This window comes from Bos taurus, chromosome 2 (genome assembly GCF_002263795.3).
Source record: "Bos taurus isolate L1 Dominette 01449 registration number 42190680 breed Hereford chromosome 2, ARS-UCD2.0, whole genome shotgun sequence".
Classification (NCBI taxonomy): Eukaryota; Metazoa; Chordata; class Mammalia; order Artiodactyla; family Bovidae; genus Bos; species Bos taurus.
The window spans coordinates 121,897,764-121,917,657 of NC_037329.1; the positions used below are offsets into that span (position 1 = coordinate 121,897,764).

Consider the following 19,894-nt stretch of genomic DNA (forward strand, 5'->3'; position numbering starts at 1 on the left):
CAAGGCTGAGTAGGGTGTGGGCAGGTGTGGGCGTAGTGCCCAGCTGGTCTGGATCCCCTCTCAGGGCTCTGGCACCTTCTCCTGGAGACAGCTCGGCTCATATCAGGAGCAGATAGACAGGTTCAAGGTCAGGCTCTGCTTCTTACAACTGAGTGACTTTAGAGACATCTCTTCTCTGAATCTTAGTTGCCTCCTCTATGAAATGTCAGGGATCAGCTGGGCCCCAGAACTACTGGGAATCTGGTGTGAGAGGCTGGCTGTGTTGTGTTCTTTTGGTTTGAGATTGAGATTCTTGGAGGAGGGTGGAGAAGTTGGTTTGACCCCCAGGGTGGTTAGTGAGATCTGGAGCCACTCTGTGGCTGGGATACCAGGAGGCGTGGGACAGGCAGCTCTGCCAGGGCCCCCTGCTCTACCCGTCACAGTTCAGGAGGTACACAGCTCCTCTGGCCCCACCTTAGGCTCTCACACTCAGGTACCCTGTCTGCAGCTACAGAGTATCAGGAGGTGTGTGAGGGAGGCACATGTCTCCAGCAGATGGACAGCCGAAGAATAGCTCTTATAAGTGCTTACTATATACTAGGAGCTTCACATAGGTCATCACCTCACGTTTAATCCTCATAGTAGCATGAAAATTCAGTGTTAATATGCTTATTTTGCTGATTAAGAAAACTGGGATTCAGAAAAGTTAAGTGACTCACTCATGGTCACACAGCAAGTAAGTGGTGGAGTCAGGGTTTGAATCCCGGCCTGTTCAGTTCCACTCTGTGCCCTGAGCCCAGCTGCCAAAGGCCTAGCTACAGGATTTAGACGTTTTTCCCTCCCGGGGGAGAATGCAGTTTGTTTATTCTTTTAAATTAATTTTTATTGGAGTGTAATTCTTTTCAATGTTATGTTTCTACTGTACAGAGTGAATCAGGTATACGTATTTGTACATCCTCTCTTAGATTTCCTTCCCACTTAGGTCACCACCGAGCACTGAGCAGAGCTTCCTGTGCCATGCAGTAGGTTCTCAGTTATTTCTTTTTTTCACAGTAGTGTATGTATGTCAGACCCAGTCTCCCAGTTCATCCCATCAGTGCTTTCCCTCTTGGTATCCATAACTTTAATCTCTACTTTTGTGTTTCTATTTCTGCTTTACAAATAAGTTCATCTGTATCATTTTTCTGGATTCCATATATTATATGATACGTGTTTTTCTGTTTCTGACTTACTTCACTCTGTGTGACAATCTCTAGGTCTGTCCAGGATTTAGGTTTTTATGGGACTTTATGTTCAGCACACAGGGGTGCTCCTCCAGGATCTCAAAGTTCAGGGGAGAGGAGACAAAGTAACCAGAATTGAAATGCAGATAGAACATGCCATGCCTGGCATGTTCCAGATCCCCAGAGGACAATTGAGTCTTCCCTGGGGAGGGGTGAGAGGGAAGGCTTGGAGGTAGGGTGGAGCAGAAAGGGGTGCTGTCGGAGCTGGGTTTGGGCAAAGAAAGTGGGTGTGCAGCAGGCTGAGACATAGGAAGAACATCCCAGGAAGAGGACAGAGCACATGCAGAAGCTCAGAGGCAGGAGGCAGCCTGGAGCATTGCAGGAGAGGAGCAGTAGGTGGGATAGGGTCCGAGGGGAGGAAGGAGGTGGGAAAGATCAGTGATCATAACATTGCTGTATTTTTGGGGGGCTCCAAAATCATTGCAGATGGTGACTGTAGCCATGAAATTAAAAGACGCTTGCTCCTTGGCAGGAAAGTTATGACCAACGTAGACAGCATATTAAAAAGCAGAGACATTACTTGACCAACAAGGGTCTGTCTAGTCAAAGCTATGGTTTTTCCAGTAGTCATGTATGGATGTGAGAGTTGGACTATAAAGAAAGCTGAGTACCAAAGAATTGATGCTTTTGAAGTGTGGTGTTGGAGAAGACTCTTGAGAGTCCCTTGGACTGCAAGGAGATCCAACCAGTCCATCCTAAAGGAGATCAGTCCTGAATATTCATTGGACAGACTGATGCTGAAGCTGAAACTCCAATGCTTTGGCCACCTGATGCAAAGAGCTGACTCATTGGAAAAGACCCTGAGGCTGGGAAAGATTGAAGGCGGGAGGCGAAGAGGACGACAGAGGATGAGATGGTTGGATGGCATCACCGACTCAATGGACATGAGTTTGAGTAAACTCCGGGAGTTGGCGATAGACAGGGAAGCCTGGCTGCTGCATTCCATGGGGTCGCAAAGAGTCGGACCCCACTGAGCAACTGAACTGAACTGAACATTGTTTAAAGGGAATTGGAGAGACTGAAGTGTGGTCAGGTGCCAGGAGAGACTCTCTCAATGACAGGAACCAAGGAATCTTTAACAACATCAGAGTTTACAGAGAGAGCTTTCTGTCTTCCAGGCACTGTTCTAAGAGCCTTGAATAATGGTAATAATCCTTGCATTGACACTAGGAAGTTGATAACTGGTATGATCCTCATTTTACTAACGAGAAAACTGAGGCACAGGGAGGTTAAGTAACTTTCCCAAGATCACACAGATCCTAGGTATTGGCAGCAAGTATCCTATTGCATGAATATGGCATGATTTATTTATTCCTTGACTCCATGTGGGCATTTGGGTTGTTGGCAGTTTTTTGCTGTTACATCTGGTGCTGCTGTGATGAACAGTTTTGTATGTTTCTTGGTACATATGGGCAAGAATGCCTCCATGGAATATTCCTGGGAGTGGAATTGCTAGGTTATAGAGTGTACATGTCTTCAACTTAGTGCCAGATGTGTCTAAAATGGTTGAAAATAGTCTGTACTCCCATCAGCAGTGCCAAATTCTAGTAGCCCCATATCTTTACCAACACCTGATATTATCAAACTTCAATTTTTGCCGGAGTGAGGATATGCTATGGTGCCTCACTGTTGTTTTAATTTTCATTTCCCTATTACTGAGGAGACTCTTGGCATAAATTCTGGTATTTTCTGTTAAGTCTTTTGCCAAAAAATTTTGGTTGTTTTAACTTTTTCTTATTGATCTGTAGGAGTTTTTTAAATAAATAAATAAAGTATGTATTTTTAATACATGTATTTAATGTATTTTTTAAATATGTATTTTAGATACTATTCCATTGCCTGTTATATGTTTTGCAAATATATTTCCCCAAAGTTCATATTTTGATTTCTTTATGGTGTCTGTTGATAGGTAGAAATTCTTTTTTTGTTGTTGTTTGGCCACACCACACAGCATGTGGGATCTTAATTCCCCAACCAGTGATCAAAACTGTACCTCCTGCAGTGGAAACTCGAAGCCTTAACCACTGGACTGCTAGAGAAGTCCCAGAAATTTTTAATTATTAAAAATTGTTTATTGTGATGAAACATACGTAACATAAAATCTCCCTTTTAAAACCACGTTTCAGTGCACAGTTCAGCATGGAGTGCATTCACATTGTCGTACAGCCATCACCACTATCCACCTCCAGAACTTTCTCATCTTTGCAGGCTGAAATTCTGTACCCATTAAATAACCCCCCAATCTCCTCTTCCCCCAGCCCTTCATAACCTCTATTCTACTTTCTGTCTTTTTGAATTTGACTATTTTGGTACCTCACATAACTGAAGTTGTACAATAGTGGTCCTTACGTGTCTGGCTTATTTCACTTACCATGATGTCTTCAAGGTTCATCTTGTAGCATGTGTCAGAATTTCATTCCCATTTTAAGGGTGAATTAACCTTTCATGGTATGTATTTACCACAGTTTGTTTATCCACTCATCTGTTGATGGAAATTTAGGTTATTTTCACCTAATAGCCATTGTAAGTATGCTGCTGTGAATGTGCACGCAGGCTAAGTTGCTTCAGTCGTGTCCAACTCTTTGCGACCCCATGGACTGTAGCCATATCCAAATTTCCAGTAGTCTCATAAAGATGATCATTTATTTTTATACTTTGTTTTTTTAAGTTAGGGTCTAAATAGGATCTGTATGTTAGAATTGGTTGATACGCTTTTTAAGCCTCTCTTAACCTATAGATGGGAGTCCCAGATGGCTCAGTAGTAAAGAATCTGCCTGCCAGTTCAGGACACGCAGAAGATGCAGGTTCAATCCCTGGGTCAGGAAGATCCACTGGAGGAGGAAATGGCAACTCACTCGGGTTTTCTTGGCTGGGAAATCCCACGGACAGAGGATCCTGGGGGGTTACTGTCCATGGAGTCACAGAGTCAGAGACAATTGAACATGCACATGTAACCCACAGGTCTCTTTCCAATCTTGTTTTTTCTGAACTTTTAAAAGTTTTTTAAATTAAAAAACATCTTTTTATTTTATATTGAAGTGTAGCTGAGTAACAATGTTGTGATAGTTTCAGGTGTATAGCAGAGCAACTCCACTATACACATATATATAGTATACATACATTTATAGCATACACATATGTATAGTATACACACATGTATGTATATACACATATGTATAGTATACATACATGTATATATGTATAGTATACATACATGTATAGCACACATATATGTATATACATATATATATCCCTCAAACTCCCCTCCCATCCAGGCTGCCACGTAACATTGAGCAGAATTCCCCGTGGTATATAGTAGGACCTTGTTGGTTATCCATTTTAAATATGGCAGTGTGTACATGTTAATCCCAAACTCCCTAACTATCCCTTCCCCTCGTTCTTCCCCCCTTGGCAACTGCAAGTTTGTTCTCTAAGTCTCTTGAAGTCTGTTTTTGAAGAAACTAAGTTGTTTGTTTATTTGCTAAGTTGTACCTTATTGCATCTCTGTGGAATAGTGAGACCTGATCCTCTGTTTTCTATATTTTCTGTGAAGTGGTGGTTGAATCTGGAGCTTTGATTAGGTATAGATTCAGAGTTCTGGGCTGACTAATTTGTTTTTAGTGGGTTTGTTTTTTTTTTGGTCTTTTTAAAATTATCTTTCTTTTTTATTAGTTTTTTTATTTTTATTTTTTGGGAAGCAGACTAATTTGAAAGCATATAATGTCTCATTTTATTTCTTTGTATTTTTGATGTACTATAAAATGGTAGTTTTTAAAACTGCAGTTTCTAGCTGTTGATGGTATATAAAATGCAATAGATTTTGCAGAAGTCTTTTATTTATATAATTTATCTATTAGGATTTTGTTTGTTTTCTACGTAGACAGTCATGAAACATGCAAATAATGACAATCTTGTTATTTCCTTTCCAATTCTTCCATCTCCCCTACTCCCTTCCCTTATTGTACTAGCTGAGACCTTTATAGTATTGTGTAGACCTGCATAACACTGAATTTAAGTGGTGATAGCATGGAGCCTTGTCTTGTTCTGGATTTTAAGGGGAATGTGGTCACCATTTCACCAGTATATTTGCTATATTTGTATTTATATATATCATTATAATATATTATATAATATATAATAATATATACTATATAATATAGTATTATATAATTATATTATATAATATATTATATATAGTATATATTTGTAAGGGAACTCCCTTCTATTCCTGATTTGCTTGTTATGAATGGAAAGTACATTTTAAGAAATAATTTTCTACAGGTTTTGAAATAATATGATTTTTTATTCTCTTACTAATATTAGTAAATTTAAAGAATTGGATTTTTTAAGTGTTAAGTCAGTCTTTCATTTCCAGAATAAACCCCAATTGATCATGTTATATCTTATGTTTTCTGAAAACATAAACATGTTTTGTGTTTGTTTCCAGAACATAATGATGTGTTTTATGTTTCTTGTTTATGTCTTCATGTTGATAGTATTTGGTTTGGAAATTTTGTGTTTCTATTGATGAGTTAGTTAACTGGCCTGAAATGATTTGTTCCCATACTGTCCTTGTGAGGTTTTGGTATTCAGTTTTGCAGCTTCAAAGAATGAATTGTAGACTGTGTTCTCTTTTTCCATTTGCTGCAGCAGTTTGTATAAAATTGGAGTTATTTGTTCTTTGAACATTTCAGTAGAATCACTGGTTAAAGAAAGATCTGGACGGGTGTTTTCTTAGGGAAGATAATCCTCCCCTACTGAGTCAATTAATTCTACGCTTATGTGTTTATTCAGTTTTTTAAAAATTTTTCATTGAGTCAATTTTGGTAAGTTATATCTATCTAGAAATGCATCCACTTAATCTGAGTTTTCAAATTTACTTGCATGTTGGCATAAAGTATTTTACAAATCCTCTAATTTTTTTTAGTATCATGATTACTCATTGCAAATTTTGTCTTGTTGTGCCTTCCCTGTTTTCCTTATTGTTGCCAAAGAGTTGTCTGCTTTTTGAGTCTTTTCAAAGACCCAATTTTTGGTTTTGTTGACCCTGTCTGTTGTATATTTGTTTTCAGTGTCACACTTCTTTCCGTTTATTCTCTTATTTTTATAATACTTTGAGAATAATGCTTGGTTCATTAATTTTCTATATTTTGTTTCTAATAAAGTCATTTAAAGTTACAAAGGAACCTCTGATGATCATATTAGCTGCATCCACATACTCTCTTATATAACCTTTCTTATTATAATTCAGTTTTCAGAATTTCAGAATTTTTACTACTCATTTTATTTGGCCTGTGTACTATTTATAAGCATATTTCTTAATTTCCATTCTTTCTTTACTTTCCTTCTCTATTTTTTTTGTTATCCTTTTTAAAATTAGTTCATTACTTTAATTTTGACTGTGCTGGGTCTTCATTGCTGTGTGGACTTCTCTCTAGTTGGAGCAAGCGGGGACTACTGTGTAGTGGCCGTGCTCGGGCTCCTCATTGCAGTGGTTTCCCTTGTTTCAGAGCACAGGCTCTAGGATGCAAGAGCTTCAGTAGTTGTGGCGCGTGGGCTCAGCAGTTGAAGTTCCCAGGCTCGAGCGCACAGGCTCAACAGCTGTGGGGCACGGGCTTAGTTGGTCTGTGAATGTAGGATCTTCTTGGACCAGGGATCGAACCTGTGTCTCCTACATTGGGAGGTGGATTCCTTACCGCTGAGCCACCAGAGAAGCCTTTATTATTGCTTTTCAACTAATACATATTGTAGCCTGAGAAAGTGATCTTTATCTGAGTCGTCTGATGTGGTAGCTACTAGCCACTTGTCTCTGCTGAGCACTTGAAAGTTGGCCAGTCCAAATTGAGATGTTCAGTTCAGTTCAGTCGCTCAGTCGTGTCCGACTCTTTGCAGCACCATGCACCGCAGCATGCCAGGCCTCCCTGTCCATCACCAACTCCCAGAGTCCACCCAACCCCATGTCCATTGAGTTGGTGATGCCATCCAACCATCTCATCCTCTGTTGTCCCCTTCTTCTCCTGCCCTCAATCTTTCCCAGCATCAGGGTCTTTGCAAATGAGTCAGCTCTTTGCATCAGGTGTCCAAAGCATTGGAGTTTCAGCTTCAACATCAGTCCTTCCAATGAACACCCAGGACTGATCTCCTTTAGGATGGACTGGTTGGATCTCCTTGCAGTCCAAGGGACTCTCAAGAGTCTTCTCCAACACCACACTTCAAAAGCATCAATTCTTTGGCACTCACCTTTCTTTATAGTCCAACTCTCACATCCATACATGACCACTGGGAAAACCATAGCCTTGACTAGACGGACCTTTTTTGGGATGTACTATAACTGTAAATACAGTACTGGATTTCAGTGACTTAGTCACTGAAAAAAAGAAATTAAAATTTCATTAATAATGTTTTATATGGATTATTAGGCTTGTCATATGAGCATGCATTTTAAAAAACATCAAAATTGGTGAATTCTTGTGTTCAGTTAAGTTCAGTTCAGCTGCTCAGTCGTGTCCGACTCTGCGACCCCATAGACTGCAGCAGCCAGGCTTCCATGTCCATCACCAACTCCTGGAGCTTGCTCAAATTCATGTCCATGGAGTCAGTGATGCCATCCAACCATCTCATCCTCTGTCGTCCCCTTCGCCTCCCACCTTAAGTCTTTCTCAGCATCAGAGTCTTTTCCAATGAGTCAGTTCTTCACATCAGGTGGCCAAAGTATTGGAGTTTCAGCTTCAGCATCAGTCCTTTCAATGAATATTCAGGACTGATCTCCTTTAGGATAGACTGGTTGGATCTCCTTGCAGTCCAAGGGACTCTCAAGAGTCTTCTCCAACACTACAGTTCAAAAGCATCAATTCTTTGGTACTCAGTTTTTTTAATAGTCCAACTCTCACATCCATACACAACTACTGGAAAAACCATAGCTTTAACTAGACGGACTTTTGTCGGCAAAGTAATGTCTCTGCTTTTTAATATTCTGTCTAGGTTGGTCATAGCTTTCCTTCCAAGGAGGAAGTGTCTTTTAATTTCATGGCTACCATCACCATCTGCAGTGATTTTGGAGCCCAAGAAAATAAATTCTGTCACTGTTTCCATTGTTTCTCCATCTGTTTGGTGTGAAGTGATGGGACTGGATGCCATGATCTTAGTTTTCTGAATATTGAATTTTAAGTCAGCTTTTTCACTTTGCTTATTCACTTTCATCAAAGGCTCTTTAGTTTGTCTTCACTTTCTGTCATAAGGGTGGTGTCATCTGTGTATCTGAGATTATTGGTATTTCTCCCCGCAATCTTGAATTTTTGGGTAGATATTTTAATATTGAAGATGAAAGATAAAAAGAAACATTTTCAGAATACCATGCTTTATTATTTCAAGAAAGGTAAAAACACAACTGAAATGCAAAAAAAAGATTTGTGCAGTGTGTGGAGAAGGTGCTGTGAGTGATTAAACATGTCAGAAGTGGTTTTCGAAGTTTCATGCTGGAGATTGCTTGCTGGATGATGCTCTACGGTTGGGTAGACCAGTTGAAAGTGGTGCTGATGGTGGTTTAGTCGCTAGGTTGTGTCCGACTCTTGCAACCCCATGAATGTAGCTCCTGTCCATGGGATTTCCCAGGCAAGAATACTGGAGTGGGTTGCCATATCCTCTGGGAGATCTTTCCATTGAAGTTGATAGGGATCAAATCATGGAATTAATTGAGAACAATTAAAATTAATGTTATACCCAGCTTCCCAGGTGGCTCAGTTGTAAAGAATCCGCCTGCCAGTGCAAGAGATACATGACATGTGGGTTTGATCCCTGGATCGGGAAGATCCCGTGGAGGAGGAAATGGCAACCCACTGCAGTATTCTTGCCTGGAGAATCCTGTGGACACAGGAGCCTGGCATGCTGCAGTCCATGGGGGCTCAAAGAGTTGGACACCACTGAGTGACTGAGCACACATGCAGTGTTACACCACATGAGAGGTGGCCGACACACTCAGAATATCCAAGTCAAGCACTGAAAATCATTTGCACCAGCTTGGTCATGTTAATTGCTTCGATGTTTGGATTCCACATAAGTTAAGCGAAAAAACCCTTCTTGACTGTATCTCTGCATGCGATTCTCTACCTAAATATAATGAAAATGTTCCGTTTTTAAAACAAACTGTGACAGACGATGAAAAGTGAACACTGTACAGTAATGTAGAATGGAAGAGATCTTGGGGCAAGTGAAATGAACCAGCACCAACCATACCAAAGGCCAGTCTTCAGCCAGAAAAGGTGATGTTGTATATATGGTTGGATTGGAAGGGAGTCCTCTATTAAGAGCTCCTTCTGGAAAACCAGACAATTAATTCCAACAAGTATTGCTCGCAATTAGACCAACTGAAGGCAGCACTTGATGAAAAGCATCCAGAATTAGTCAACAGACTACGTATATCAGGATAACACAAGATCACATGTTTCTTTGATGACCAGGCAAAAACTGTTACAGCTTGGCTGGAAAATTCTGATTCATCTGCATGTTCACCAGACACTGCACCTTCAGATGTCTATTTAGTTCGTCCTTATAAAATTCTCTTAGTGGAAAAAATTCAATTTCCTGGAAGACTATAAAAGGCACCTGGAACAATTCTTTGCTCAAAAAGATAAAATGTTTTAGGGAGATGGAATTATGAAGTTGCTTGAAAAATGGCAGAAGGTAGTGGAACAACCAGTGAATAGATTGCCCAATGAAGTTCTCGGTGAAAATGAAAAATGCGTCTTTTGTTTTTAACTTTAAAACCGAGGGAACTTTTTGGCCAACTCAATACGTATTGAAATGATAATGTTTTGGATGTGTTAATTAAAATATAAAATGAATTTCACTTGTTTCTTTTTACTCTTCTTTAATGTGGCTACTGGAAAACTTAAAAATGCACCTATGGCTCACATTCTTATTTAATTGGGCAGTGTTGGTCTAAAAAATACTCATTTTTTGAAACTTGCTGAGATTTGCTTTATGGTTTAGGCTGTGTTTAATTTTCGCATATGTCGCACGTATACTTGAAAAGATGTGTACTCTAGTTGTTAAGAACAGTGTTGTATATATGTACACAGATTAAACTTCTTCATTGTTTTCATTGAATCTTTTTTCTCCTGACTGATTTGTTTCAGCTAAATTTAACAATAATTAAGAGAAATACATAAAAATTTCTTGCTACAATGTGGATTTGACATTTTCTTCATGCTTTGCCAATTTTTGCTTTCTGTTTTGGAGGTTATGTTATTAGATGCCTATGCATTTAGAATTGTTGCAGCTTCTTGATGAAACTGCTAGTCATTATGTAATAAGGTCTTTACCTCATTATTTTTTGCCTTAAAATCTGTTTTATCTGATATTAGTGTAGCTATAAAACTTTATTTTGGTTAGTATTTACCCATTCACATATTACTCCATTTTTTTCTCTTAACCTTTTTGCATCACTGTGTTTTAGAAATAGGTTTTACAAATACTTTTTTTCCCTTTTAAAAATTTTATTTTTTTAATTTAATTTTATATTGGAATACAGTTGATTAACACATATGTTTCACGTGTACAGCAAAGTGATTCTGTTATACACGTATCTACTGTCTTTCAAATTCCTTTATAAATATCTTATAATTGGATTTTCTTTTTTAAAGATCTGGTAATTTTTGTATTCATTTGAAGTGTTAATCCATTTACATTTGTTGTATTTATCGATTCATTTGAACCTATTCCTACTGCCTTACTTTGAATATACCATGCATTTCCTATACACTTTCTCCCTTTTATTGCCTCCTTTTATTTATTTATTAATTGATTAATTTTGGATCACAAAATATAGGGAAGACACAGGGGGAATGCCTGTGACCCCTTGGCTGCACTTCCCTTCCATAAATACCTTTTAGAACCCCAGATTTGTGCTGCCTAGCCATTGTCTCACAGCCTAGCAGCTGCGTGTATATCCAACCATGTGGGAAGCTTAAGCAGACTCCTGTACTCAATGTGGTGTCCCTTCCAACTAAGTCTTCCAGCTCACTTTTGCCAGGATTGCAATAGCACTGATTGTTCCAACCGCCTATGTCCTAAAACTCTCATGAAGGAATAGGTCTCAGGCAAGTTGTGCCTGCACAGCCCTTAGACCACGTAGACAACACAGCCCTGTCTACACTTTTAAAAAGGCCCTTCTTAAACAGCCACGACAAAGGCCCCTCCGCTGTACCCGGTCTTCTAAGCCCCAGGCTGCCTGTGGCACCTGGATGGCAGCCCCTGGGGGCCCCCCGCAGCCTGGTGTGGTGATGGAGGAAGGCCAGGCCAGGCCAAGCATGACGAGTAAACCATTTTATTGGGCTCAGACTAGAAACCCATGGGTCCTGAGGACGTCTGTGAGTTTGTCAGTTTTCTTCTGTGTTCTTTTCGGCCTGCTTCCATCGCCTCATTAGCTACTACGTCTCCGAGAATGGTACCTGGCCTTCTCTCTTCTCTTCTTCCGGGTGGCTTTTACTGCCTGGTTCATCCAGCCAACCTCATGAGCCAGGGGCCCTAGGTAGGCAGACTTCTGCCTGGGCTTCAGACGCACAAGCTTGAGGGTGGCAGGAACCACCATCTGCTTTTTCTGGCCGTAGGGTGGGGGGTCCCTTCAGACACCTTTGGTGGCCCAGAGCGGCCCGGCCCGGCCTCGCTTGCTCTGATGGAGCAGTGTGCCTCAGTCCTTCGGGGGTTCGGCAGTGGTAGGGGCCACAGAAGGGGGTTGGTGTTTATCCGTTTGTGGAGGAAGGCCGGATAATTCAGTTTATTTCTGTAGAACTTGCCGGAGATGCTGATGCCCTCACAGCACACGACCACAACCTTCAGGCCCAGAAGCACCTGCTTGGCCATGATGGCTCTGGGCGTTGAGCACGATGACCTGCCCTTCCGCCATCTTTGGCAGCCAAGTGGGGTTTATCGCCTCCTTTTAGATTGACAGCCTTTTCTTATTCCTTTTTATCTCTCTAGTAGTTTGGAAGTCTTTGGTGTCCTATTTACATTTTTTTAATGTCTGTTAGAAATGTCAACAGAAATACCTAGGCTATCAAAGTATAAAGGTAGTTACTATCTTCCTCTGAAATAACAGGATCTTGGAATACTTTAATTCTAGGCATGCACCTTCCCAATTTATGTGATGTTGTTATCTAGGAAGTTAGTCCTCAGTTATTTTCCCAATCCCACAAATGACCCAAATATTATAGTTTCATAGAATCTGTGTTTGTTTAGGTTTAACCACATATTTATCATTTTCTTTCGTCAGAATTCCTCTTTGCATCTCAGCTTTTCTGTCTGGATCATGTTTTTTTCCTTTTGCCTTAAGTTCATCCTTTAACGTTTATTAAGAAAGATAAAATCATTAAAAAAAACTCTCGGTTTTTCTCTATGATATCTTTATTTAAAAATTTTTTTAAGATAATTTTTTTTAATTTTTTAATTTTATTTTTAAACTTTACAATATTGTATTAGTTTTGCCAAATATCAAAATTTTTAAAACTTTTTTTAATTGAAGTATAATTAATTCATAGTGTTGTGTTAGGTTCAAGTATAGAGCAAAGTGATTTGACTCACTGAATCTGTTCTTTTTCAAATTCTTTTCATTATAGCACAGGGAACTATATTCAATATATTTTAAAATATTGAATATAGTTCCCTGTGCTAAGGGAACTATATTCAATATATTCCAAGGTATTAAATATAGTTGCCTGTGCTATAATGAAAAGAATCTGAAAAAGAACAGATTCAGTGAGTCAAATCACTTTGCTCTATACCTCAGTTGACTCTTTGCGACCCCATGGCCTGTAGCCCACCAGGCTTCTCTGTCCATGGGATTCTCCAGGCAAGAATGCTGGAGTGGGTTGCCATGCCCACCTCCAGGGGATCTTCCCAACCCAGGGATCTAACCCAGCTCTCCTGCATTGCAGGCAAATTCTCTACCATCTGAATCACCACAGAAGCCCAAGAATACTGGAGTGGGTAGCCTAACCCTTCTCCCCCGGATCTTCCTGACCGAGGAATCAAACCGGGGTCTTCTGCATTGCAGGCAGATTCTTTACCAGCTGAGCTACCAGGGAAACCCCTGGGATCAGACTGCCAGGATTTAAATCTTAGGTCTCTGGTTTACTAATTGTATGACGCTGAGGAAACTGACTAGCCTTTCTGCACCTCTATGTGCCTCAGTTTCCTCTTCTGTAAAATAAGGGCAATAACAGTACCGATATCTAACTCACAGGGTTATGGTGAGGATTCAGTGAACTAACATGGAGAGTATTCATAACAGTAATAGCACATTGTCAGTGCTAGATGGTTAGCAAAGTGTTAGATGGTTATTTTTTCTCTTGGTGCTTTTAGGATGTCCTTATCATTGTTGTGGAGCAGTTTCACTATGATGTGTCTAGGTGTGAATCTACTTTTACTTAAACTTTTTGAAATTCACTATGCTTTTGGAATCTGTAAATTGTTGTCTTTTATCAATTCTGGAAAATTCTTAGTCGTCTGTCTTCAAATACTCCCTCTGCTCAGTTCTCTCTTTCTGGGACTTTGGTTTGAGTGAAATCAGTGCTTTTCACTCTGTCTTTTGTGTTTCTTTGATTGTGTTTCACGGTCTCTGTGCTGTGAATAATTTGGATAATTTCTTTAAACCTATCTTCTAGTTCACTAGCTTATTTCAGCTGTCTAATACTGTTAGGCCTATATATTGACTTTTTAAGTTTTCATACTTATTATCATATTTTTCATTTCCAGAAGTTGTGTTTGGTTCCCAACCAAATACGCTTGGTCTTTTATGTGTATTTTTGCCCTTCATCATATGTTTGGACTATAAAGAAAGCTGAGCACCAAAGAATTCATGCTTTTGAACTGTGGTTTTGGAGAAGACTCTTGAGAGTCCCTTGGACTGCAAGGAGATTAAACCAGTCCATCCTAAAGGAAATCAGTCCTGAATATTCATTGGAAGGACTGATGCTGAAGCTGAAGCTCCAATACTTTGGCCACCTGATGCCAAAAACTGACTCATTTGAAAAGACCCAGATGCTGGGAAAGATTAAAGGCAGAAGGAGAAGGGGATGACAGAGGATCAGATGGTTGGATGGCATCACCGACTCGATGGACAGGAGTTTGAGCAAGCTCTGGGAGTTGGTGACGGACAGGGAAGCCTGGCGTGCTGCAGCCCGTCGGGTTGCAAAGAGTCGGACACGACTGAGCCACTGAACTGACTGATGTGTTTGACCTCGCCTTTTCTTTTTTTTTTTCTTTCTTTTTTGGCTGCACTGGGTCTTCATTGTGGCCTGCAAGCTTTCTCTAGTTGCAGTGTGCAGGTATAAGTTGCCCTGAGGCATGTGGGATCTTACTTCCCTGACCAGGGATCAAACCCATGCCCCTGCATTGGAAGGCAGATTCTTAACCACTGGACGACCAGGAAAGTCCCCTCACCTTTTATTTATTTAGGCATATTATACGTACATACATTGTATTCTTGTCTGATAAGTCCAGTATCTGAAGTCTTTGCCAGTCTGATTCTGCTGCCTGTTGTTTGGAGCCTCATAACACTGGTATGTGGACCCCTGAGAACAGGGGCCAGCCTAAAGGTTTTAAACTTGTAAAGACCATTCTTAATCTCTTGCCTGCTTTCCTTCCCAGATATCCTGTTTTCTTGTCTCCTCCCCCCGGCTTTTTTTTTTCTCAATTTACTTTTTTGAAAGGCTGATTCACTCCCATGGTTTAAAAAAAAAGTGAAAAACCTTGTTCCCAGCTCTCAGTTCCTTTCCTACTGGAAGCCTCTGTTACCAGGTTCTTGTGGATACTTCCAGAGGTATTTTATGCAGATGCAAGCAAATACAAATTAAAAATTCTGTCTCTTTTTAAAGCAAATGGTAGCACACTACACACATTGTTCTGAACTTTCTAATTTTAAAAATAGTATGTAATTGTAAAAGAAACACATGCTCATTTTGAATAACATAAATACCCAGGTGTCTGCGAGTAGAAAGTAAAAGTCCCCCTGGAATTTCATTCCCCAGAGATAACCTGTATTGTGCATCTATAAATATATATTTACATAAATCGGCTTATGCAACATGTACTGCTCCATAACCTATTTTTTTCTTTTTCTCCCAACTATGCAGCTTGACGTCTTTCCATGAATCTTACCACATCTGTCAGTGCTCTCCACATAGCCCAGCAGTTAAATGCCTGGACTTTGGAGTCAGACAGAACTAGATTCTAATTCTAGCTCTGTCGCTTAGTAGCTACAGGACTTTTCAGAGCCTCTCTGAGCCTCAGTTTCATCATCTATAAAATGGGGATAGAAATAGTACATAGTCCATGGTGGTGTTCAGAGATCTTAGTAGGATCATGTATGACATGCTCCCTCCACAGCCAGCTGCTTTATAAGCCCTCAACAAATGGTGGCTTTTACTGACTCACTCTTTTTAATGGCCACTTAGTATTATGGCCTGGAGAATTTCATGGTCTTTATAGTCCATGGAGTCGCAAAGAGTCAGACACAACTGAGCAGCTTTCACTTTTAGAATCCATAGTATACTGTGTCACTGTTTACTAACCATTCTCCTTTTGATGGACATTGGATTGTACCCCGTTTTTTAGTTACAAATGCCAACCCGGTGAACACTGAATATACATCTTTCACCTTTGTAAGGGTGTCTTCTTATGAATTCACTGCAGGGAGGGGGGGTCACTGGGTCCTCTGAATTCTAATCTTTCTATCCTCTTTCTCTCCAAGGAGACGATGAGAATGGCCCATGGAGTGAAGCTTGTGTGTTACGTAGGTTTTTGCTTTTTATTACTGCTCTTCTTTCTTCCTCTTCTGAGGTCTGGTGGGGTGGGAGGGGTCCTCCCCAGAGACAATCCCAGGCCCTTGCCCCTGCCTGCCCTCTTCCAGAGCATCCCCACTCCCTATGATGTGACTCTCAGACTTCCATCTTCCCCCAAACCTTGGAACCTGACCATTCATGATCATTCACTCAAGGATTAGTTTTCAGATCCACCTACTTTTAAAACAACTTCTGGTGACTTGTAATAAATTGGAAGAATCAAAATACACTTAAATGGGATAAAAGTCTAAAGAAAGCAAGAAAAGGGCAAGGAGAAGGGGAAATCTTGTTACTAACAACCCCTCACTCTACCAATCCTGGAAAGGTACAACTGCTAGGTTTAAAGTTAAAACTGAGCTTCCTGGCGGCCAAAGCAGAAAGGGGAGCAGAATAGGTTCTATAGGTCATCAGAAGACCCAGAACTACTCTGCACCTTGAATGGGTCATGAAGGGCTTCCTCTCTGGGTAATAGAGGGATGATCAGTAGGCTTTCAGAGGGGTATGGATATGTTCACCATGTGGCTGCTTCAGGGGGAAAAGGCAAGTCACTGATCCCCAAAAACGGGCCTGACAGAGATTTTGAGAAAGAGAGGGTGGACTCAGAACAGGATATGAGCCCCTGGTAAGATGCATCTCTGGTCATAAGGGTGAGAAGGGTCTTGGTATAGGGTCCAAGTAACTGTGAACGTGGCTGGGAGGAAGGGCGAAGCCGAGAGAATGAGAATGATGCCAGGCTTCTTTCCTGGGATGGAGGCCAGGCAGTCAGCAAACATTTACTGAACCCTACTGTGTGCTGGGCCTTTTCCAGGCATTGGGAGTACAGTGGGGGCCAAGACACACGTGTTCTCTGTCCTCATGGAGCTTACCATTCAGCGGGGAAGAGAAAGGACTGTAAATTGCAGGTGAGGTTAGCAGTCTGAAAGGCACTTCTCCCCTGGCAGGTTGGTTCCGAACCAGTGATCTGCCTCCTGGGGGCCGTGAGCTACAGCCAGGCAGGGGGGCAGCTACCTCCAAAGCTGGAGGTTCTGGAGGACATGATGGAGGCCAGCTCAGCCTCACCTGCCCAGAGGCCCAGAAAGAAGAAAAGGCGCAGGGCCCGGGGCCGCGTGAGGCGCCAGGTACAGAACAGGGTCTTTACACTGACATCATTTAATCCTGCTGGGAGAGACACATGGGCATGTGGTTCAGAGAGACGTTGCTGCAGCCCAGAGCGATGCTCTGACTTGCCCACAGTCACACAGAATGTGACAGCCAGGGGTGCGTTAGACCGTCATCTAACCTGGTGTCTGTGTGCTCCTTCCCCTGCACTGTTGAGTTCAGGAGCTTGACTGCATGCAGCAAGGGAGGGCGGGAGGGCCCGTGGCCTCCATGCATCTGGGGAGAGAGTGGTCATGGACCTTCCTTCCTGGCCAGCTGGCATGTCCCACCATTCCAGGATCCTCTAGCCACCTCCCTTGGGGAGGGGGGTCCTGGTGGCCTCTCTGACCCCTTTCACCATCCCCAGGAGTCACTCCCTGCACCCCAGGGACTCCCCCTTCTTCTCTGCCTCCTCGTTCTGTTGCAGGTGAGGGTTCGCATTCAGGAGCCCAGTGCTGAGGGTCTAGGGGTGAGTGCTTCTGCTCTGGCCACGCAGTCTCCCTCCCTGGAGCTCACACAGGTCAGGGCAAATGTGGGGGTGCACAGGTGGCTGGGGAGACGGTGCCCCCGGCCCCGACCCTGGGGCTGGGAGGCTGTACCCAGGGACAAGGCCTCAGTTCCTCACCCCTCCCCCACAGCGCAGCCCAGTGGAGGCTGAAGAGGAGGAACCTGGTGAACAAGCAGGGGGCGAGGACTTAGGTGAGGGGCTGTGGAGGGTGCCCCTCAGCAGCCGCCTGTCTTCCAGGAATTTCTGGGGACACACGGGCTCATGCCCAGCTCCTGGCCTGACCCCTGCTGGGACTCCTCTCCTCCCCCCACCATCTGCCTGCAGTCCTTCCCCAAAGGGGTGGGGCTGCTGGCTGCCTGGGCTCAGCAGACAGACATCCTAGACACCTTGGGTCCCTGAGGTGGGACCCCTTCCTTACCTCCTGAAGCCCCTCAGCCTTGAGTTGCCCCACACCCTTGCCCCTGAGCATCCCCTGGGAGCCCATGACACTCTCTCCCCACAGCTCAGCTTCAGCCCCAACAGGAGAAGCCACCCCTGGATATTGGGATACGGGGCACCGTGGTCCGCACCATGCAGGAGGCGTTGTGGAGTCGGTAAGGCCTTACTCCCCCTCCTCTGACACCTGGCACACCCTGAAGGGCTGCCCTCGCATGTCCCACCTCCCGGGGCTGTGCTGTGTTCTGAGGGCTTGTGTGTCTATCACTAACCGCATTTTGTCCTGTGAGGTCATTTGCCCACATGGCAAGCCAGTGGAGAGCCGGATTTGAGCCTGGGTCTCTCTGGCTTCAAGGTAGCGCTTTTCCTTTAAGCCACTGCAGCTCTCAGTGTCTGCTCTGTCCTTGTGGATATCACCCACAGAAAATGCTTTCAGACACAGGGCGACTCTGTGCTGGGACCATCTCAGAGATCTGAGCTCAGAGCGCTCATTTTACTAATGGTGAGACTAAGGCCCAGAGAGGGCAGGATTTTGCAAAGGCCACACAGCAAGTCAGTGGCTGATTCAGGGTTATACCCAGGACCAGGTCTCCATCCTCTGCACTGACCAGTGCCTTATCCTCCCACCCCCCGGCTTCTGCCCATCCATCCATACCCTGGTTCACTGGTCAGGGAGAGCAGGGGCCGAGCAATCGGACCTTGCTTTTCCACTCATTATGTGGCCTTGGCAAGCTCCTTATCTTCTCTGAGCAGCAGTCACCCGTCTGTAAGTGGAGAATGATAGTACCTGTTTCTCACAGAGTGAGATGGGTTCACTTAGGAAAATGTTCAGAGTAGAAACCAGAGTTGGCCCAAACCCTGCTCCGCACCCCTGCTCGCTCTCAGGCTCAGTGCCCTGGCCCTACCCTTGTTCCCCTCCCCACCCCACAGCCGTCGGAAGCACCCAGACCTGGTGCTTAGTGAGAAGGTCGTGGAGGGCATCGCTGCTGGCATCGAGGCAGCTCTCTTCAACCTGACACAAGCCACCAATGGCCGCTACAAGACCAAGTACCGCAGCCTGCTGTTCAACCTGCGGGACCCCAGGAACCCGGTGAGCGGGCCTCCGGGCTGGGCTGGGGCCTGTTCCGAGGTGGGAAGCCCTGGAGTATCTGGGAGCCTGACCTGGGAGTGCCCGCAGGGTTGGGGTGGGGGTTCTCCAAGCGGCGTGATGTAGCCCCTACCCCTGCAGGAGCTGTTTCTCAAAGTGGTTCATGGAGACATCACCCCCCACGGCCTGGTGCGGATGAGTTCAGTCCAACTGGCCCCCCAAGAACTGGCCCGCTGGCGGGACCAGGAGGAGAAGAGGGTGAGTTGTCAGATCAGGTCAGGACCTGGCAGAGGGACTTGGGGGAGGCTCGAGGATGGAGCTGGAGAGACAGAGAGTGAGGAAGAAGGTGGTGAGACGGGAGTACAGGATAGACAGAAACAGAAATGAGGAAACAGAGCAGGCAGACGGGGAGAGGGTCAGAGAGACTGTTGTCACTGGGGCGGATAAAACAGGAAAAGAGGCAGAAGTGAAGGGGGTTGAGGATGGAGAGCCTGGTAGAGGTGACGTCCCTGAGGTGTGGTCGTCCCCTGGCTTTTCTGTGGAGCTGGACTCGGGGTGTGTGTGTGTCAGGGTCGGGGGCGGGGGGACTGGGGATGCTGGCCCGGACTCTGGAGTCCAGGAATATCAT

At 43.4% G+C, this 19,894-nt stretch overlaps 1 protein-coding gene and 1 pseudogene across 1 annotated transcript in view; one reads left to right on the top strand and one right to left on the bottom strand.

Annotated features, from left to right (window-relative positions):
- The window catches only part of SPOCD1 (SPOC domain containing 1), a 39,539-nt gene that overhangs the window by 12,195 nt on the left and 7,450 nt on the right, over nucleotides 1–19,894 (top strand). Inside the window, exons 4-10 of the mRNA XM_024978949.1 lie at nucleotides 16,009–16,050; nucleotides 17,041–17,217; nucleotides 17,664–17,756; nucleotides 17,875–17,935; nucleotides 18,247–18,337; nucleotides 19,110–19,269; nucleotides 19,408–19,524. Of these exons, the coding sequence (XP_024834717.1) occupies nucleotides 16,009–16,050; nucleotides 17,041–17,217; nucleotides 17,664–17,756; nucleotides 17,875–17,935; nucleotides 18,247–18,337; nucleotides 19,110–19,269; nucleotides 19,408–19,524 (741 nt within the window). The remainder of the gene's footprint in view (nucleotides 1–16,008; nucleotides 16,051–17,040; nucleotides 17,218–17,663; nucleotides 17,757–17,874; nucleotides 17,936–18,246; nucleotides 18,338–19,109; nucleotides 19,270–19,407; nucleotides 19,525–19,894) is intronic.
- LOC112443220 (large ribosomal subunit protein uL13-like) lies at nucleotides 11,222–12,165 on the bottom strand (annotated as a pseudogene).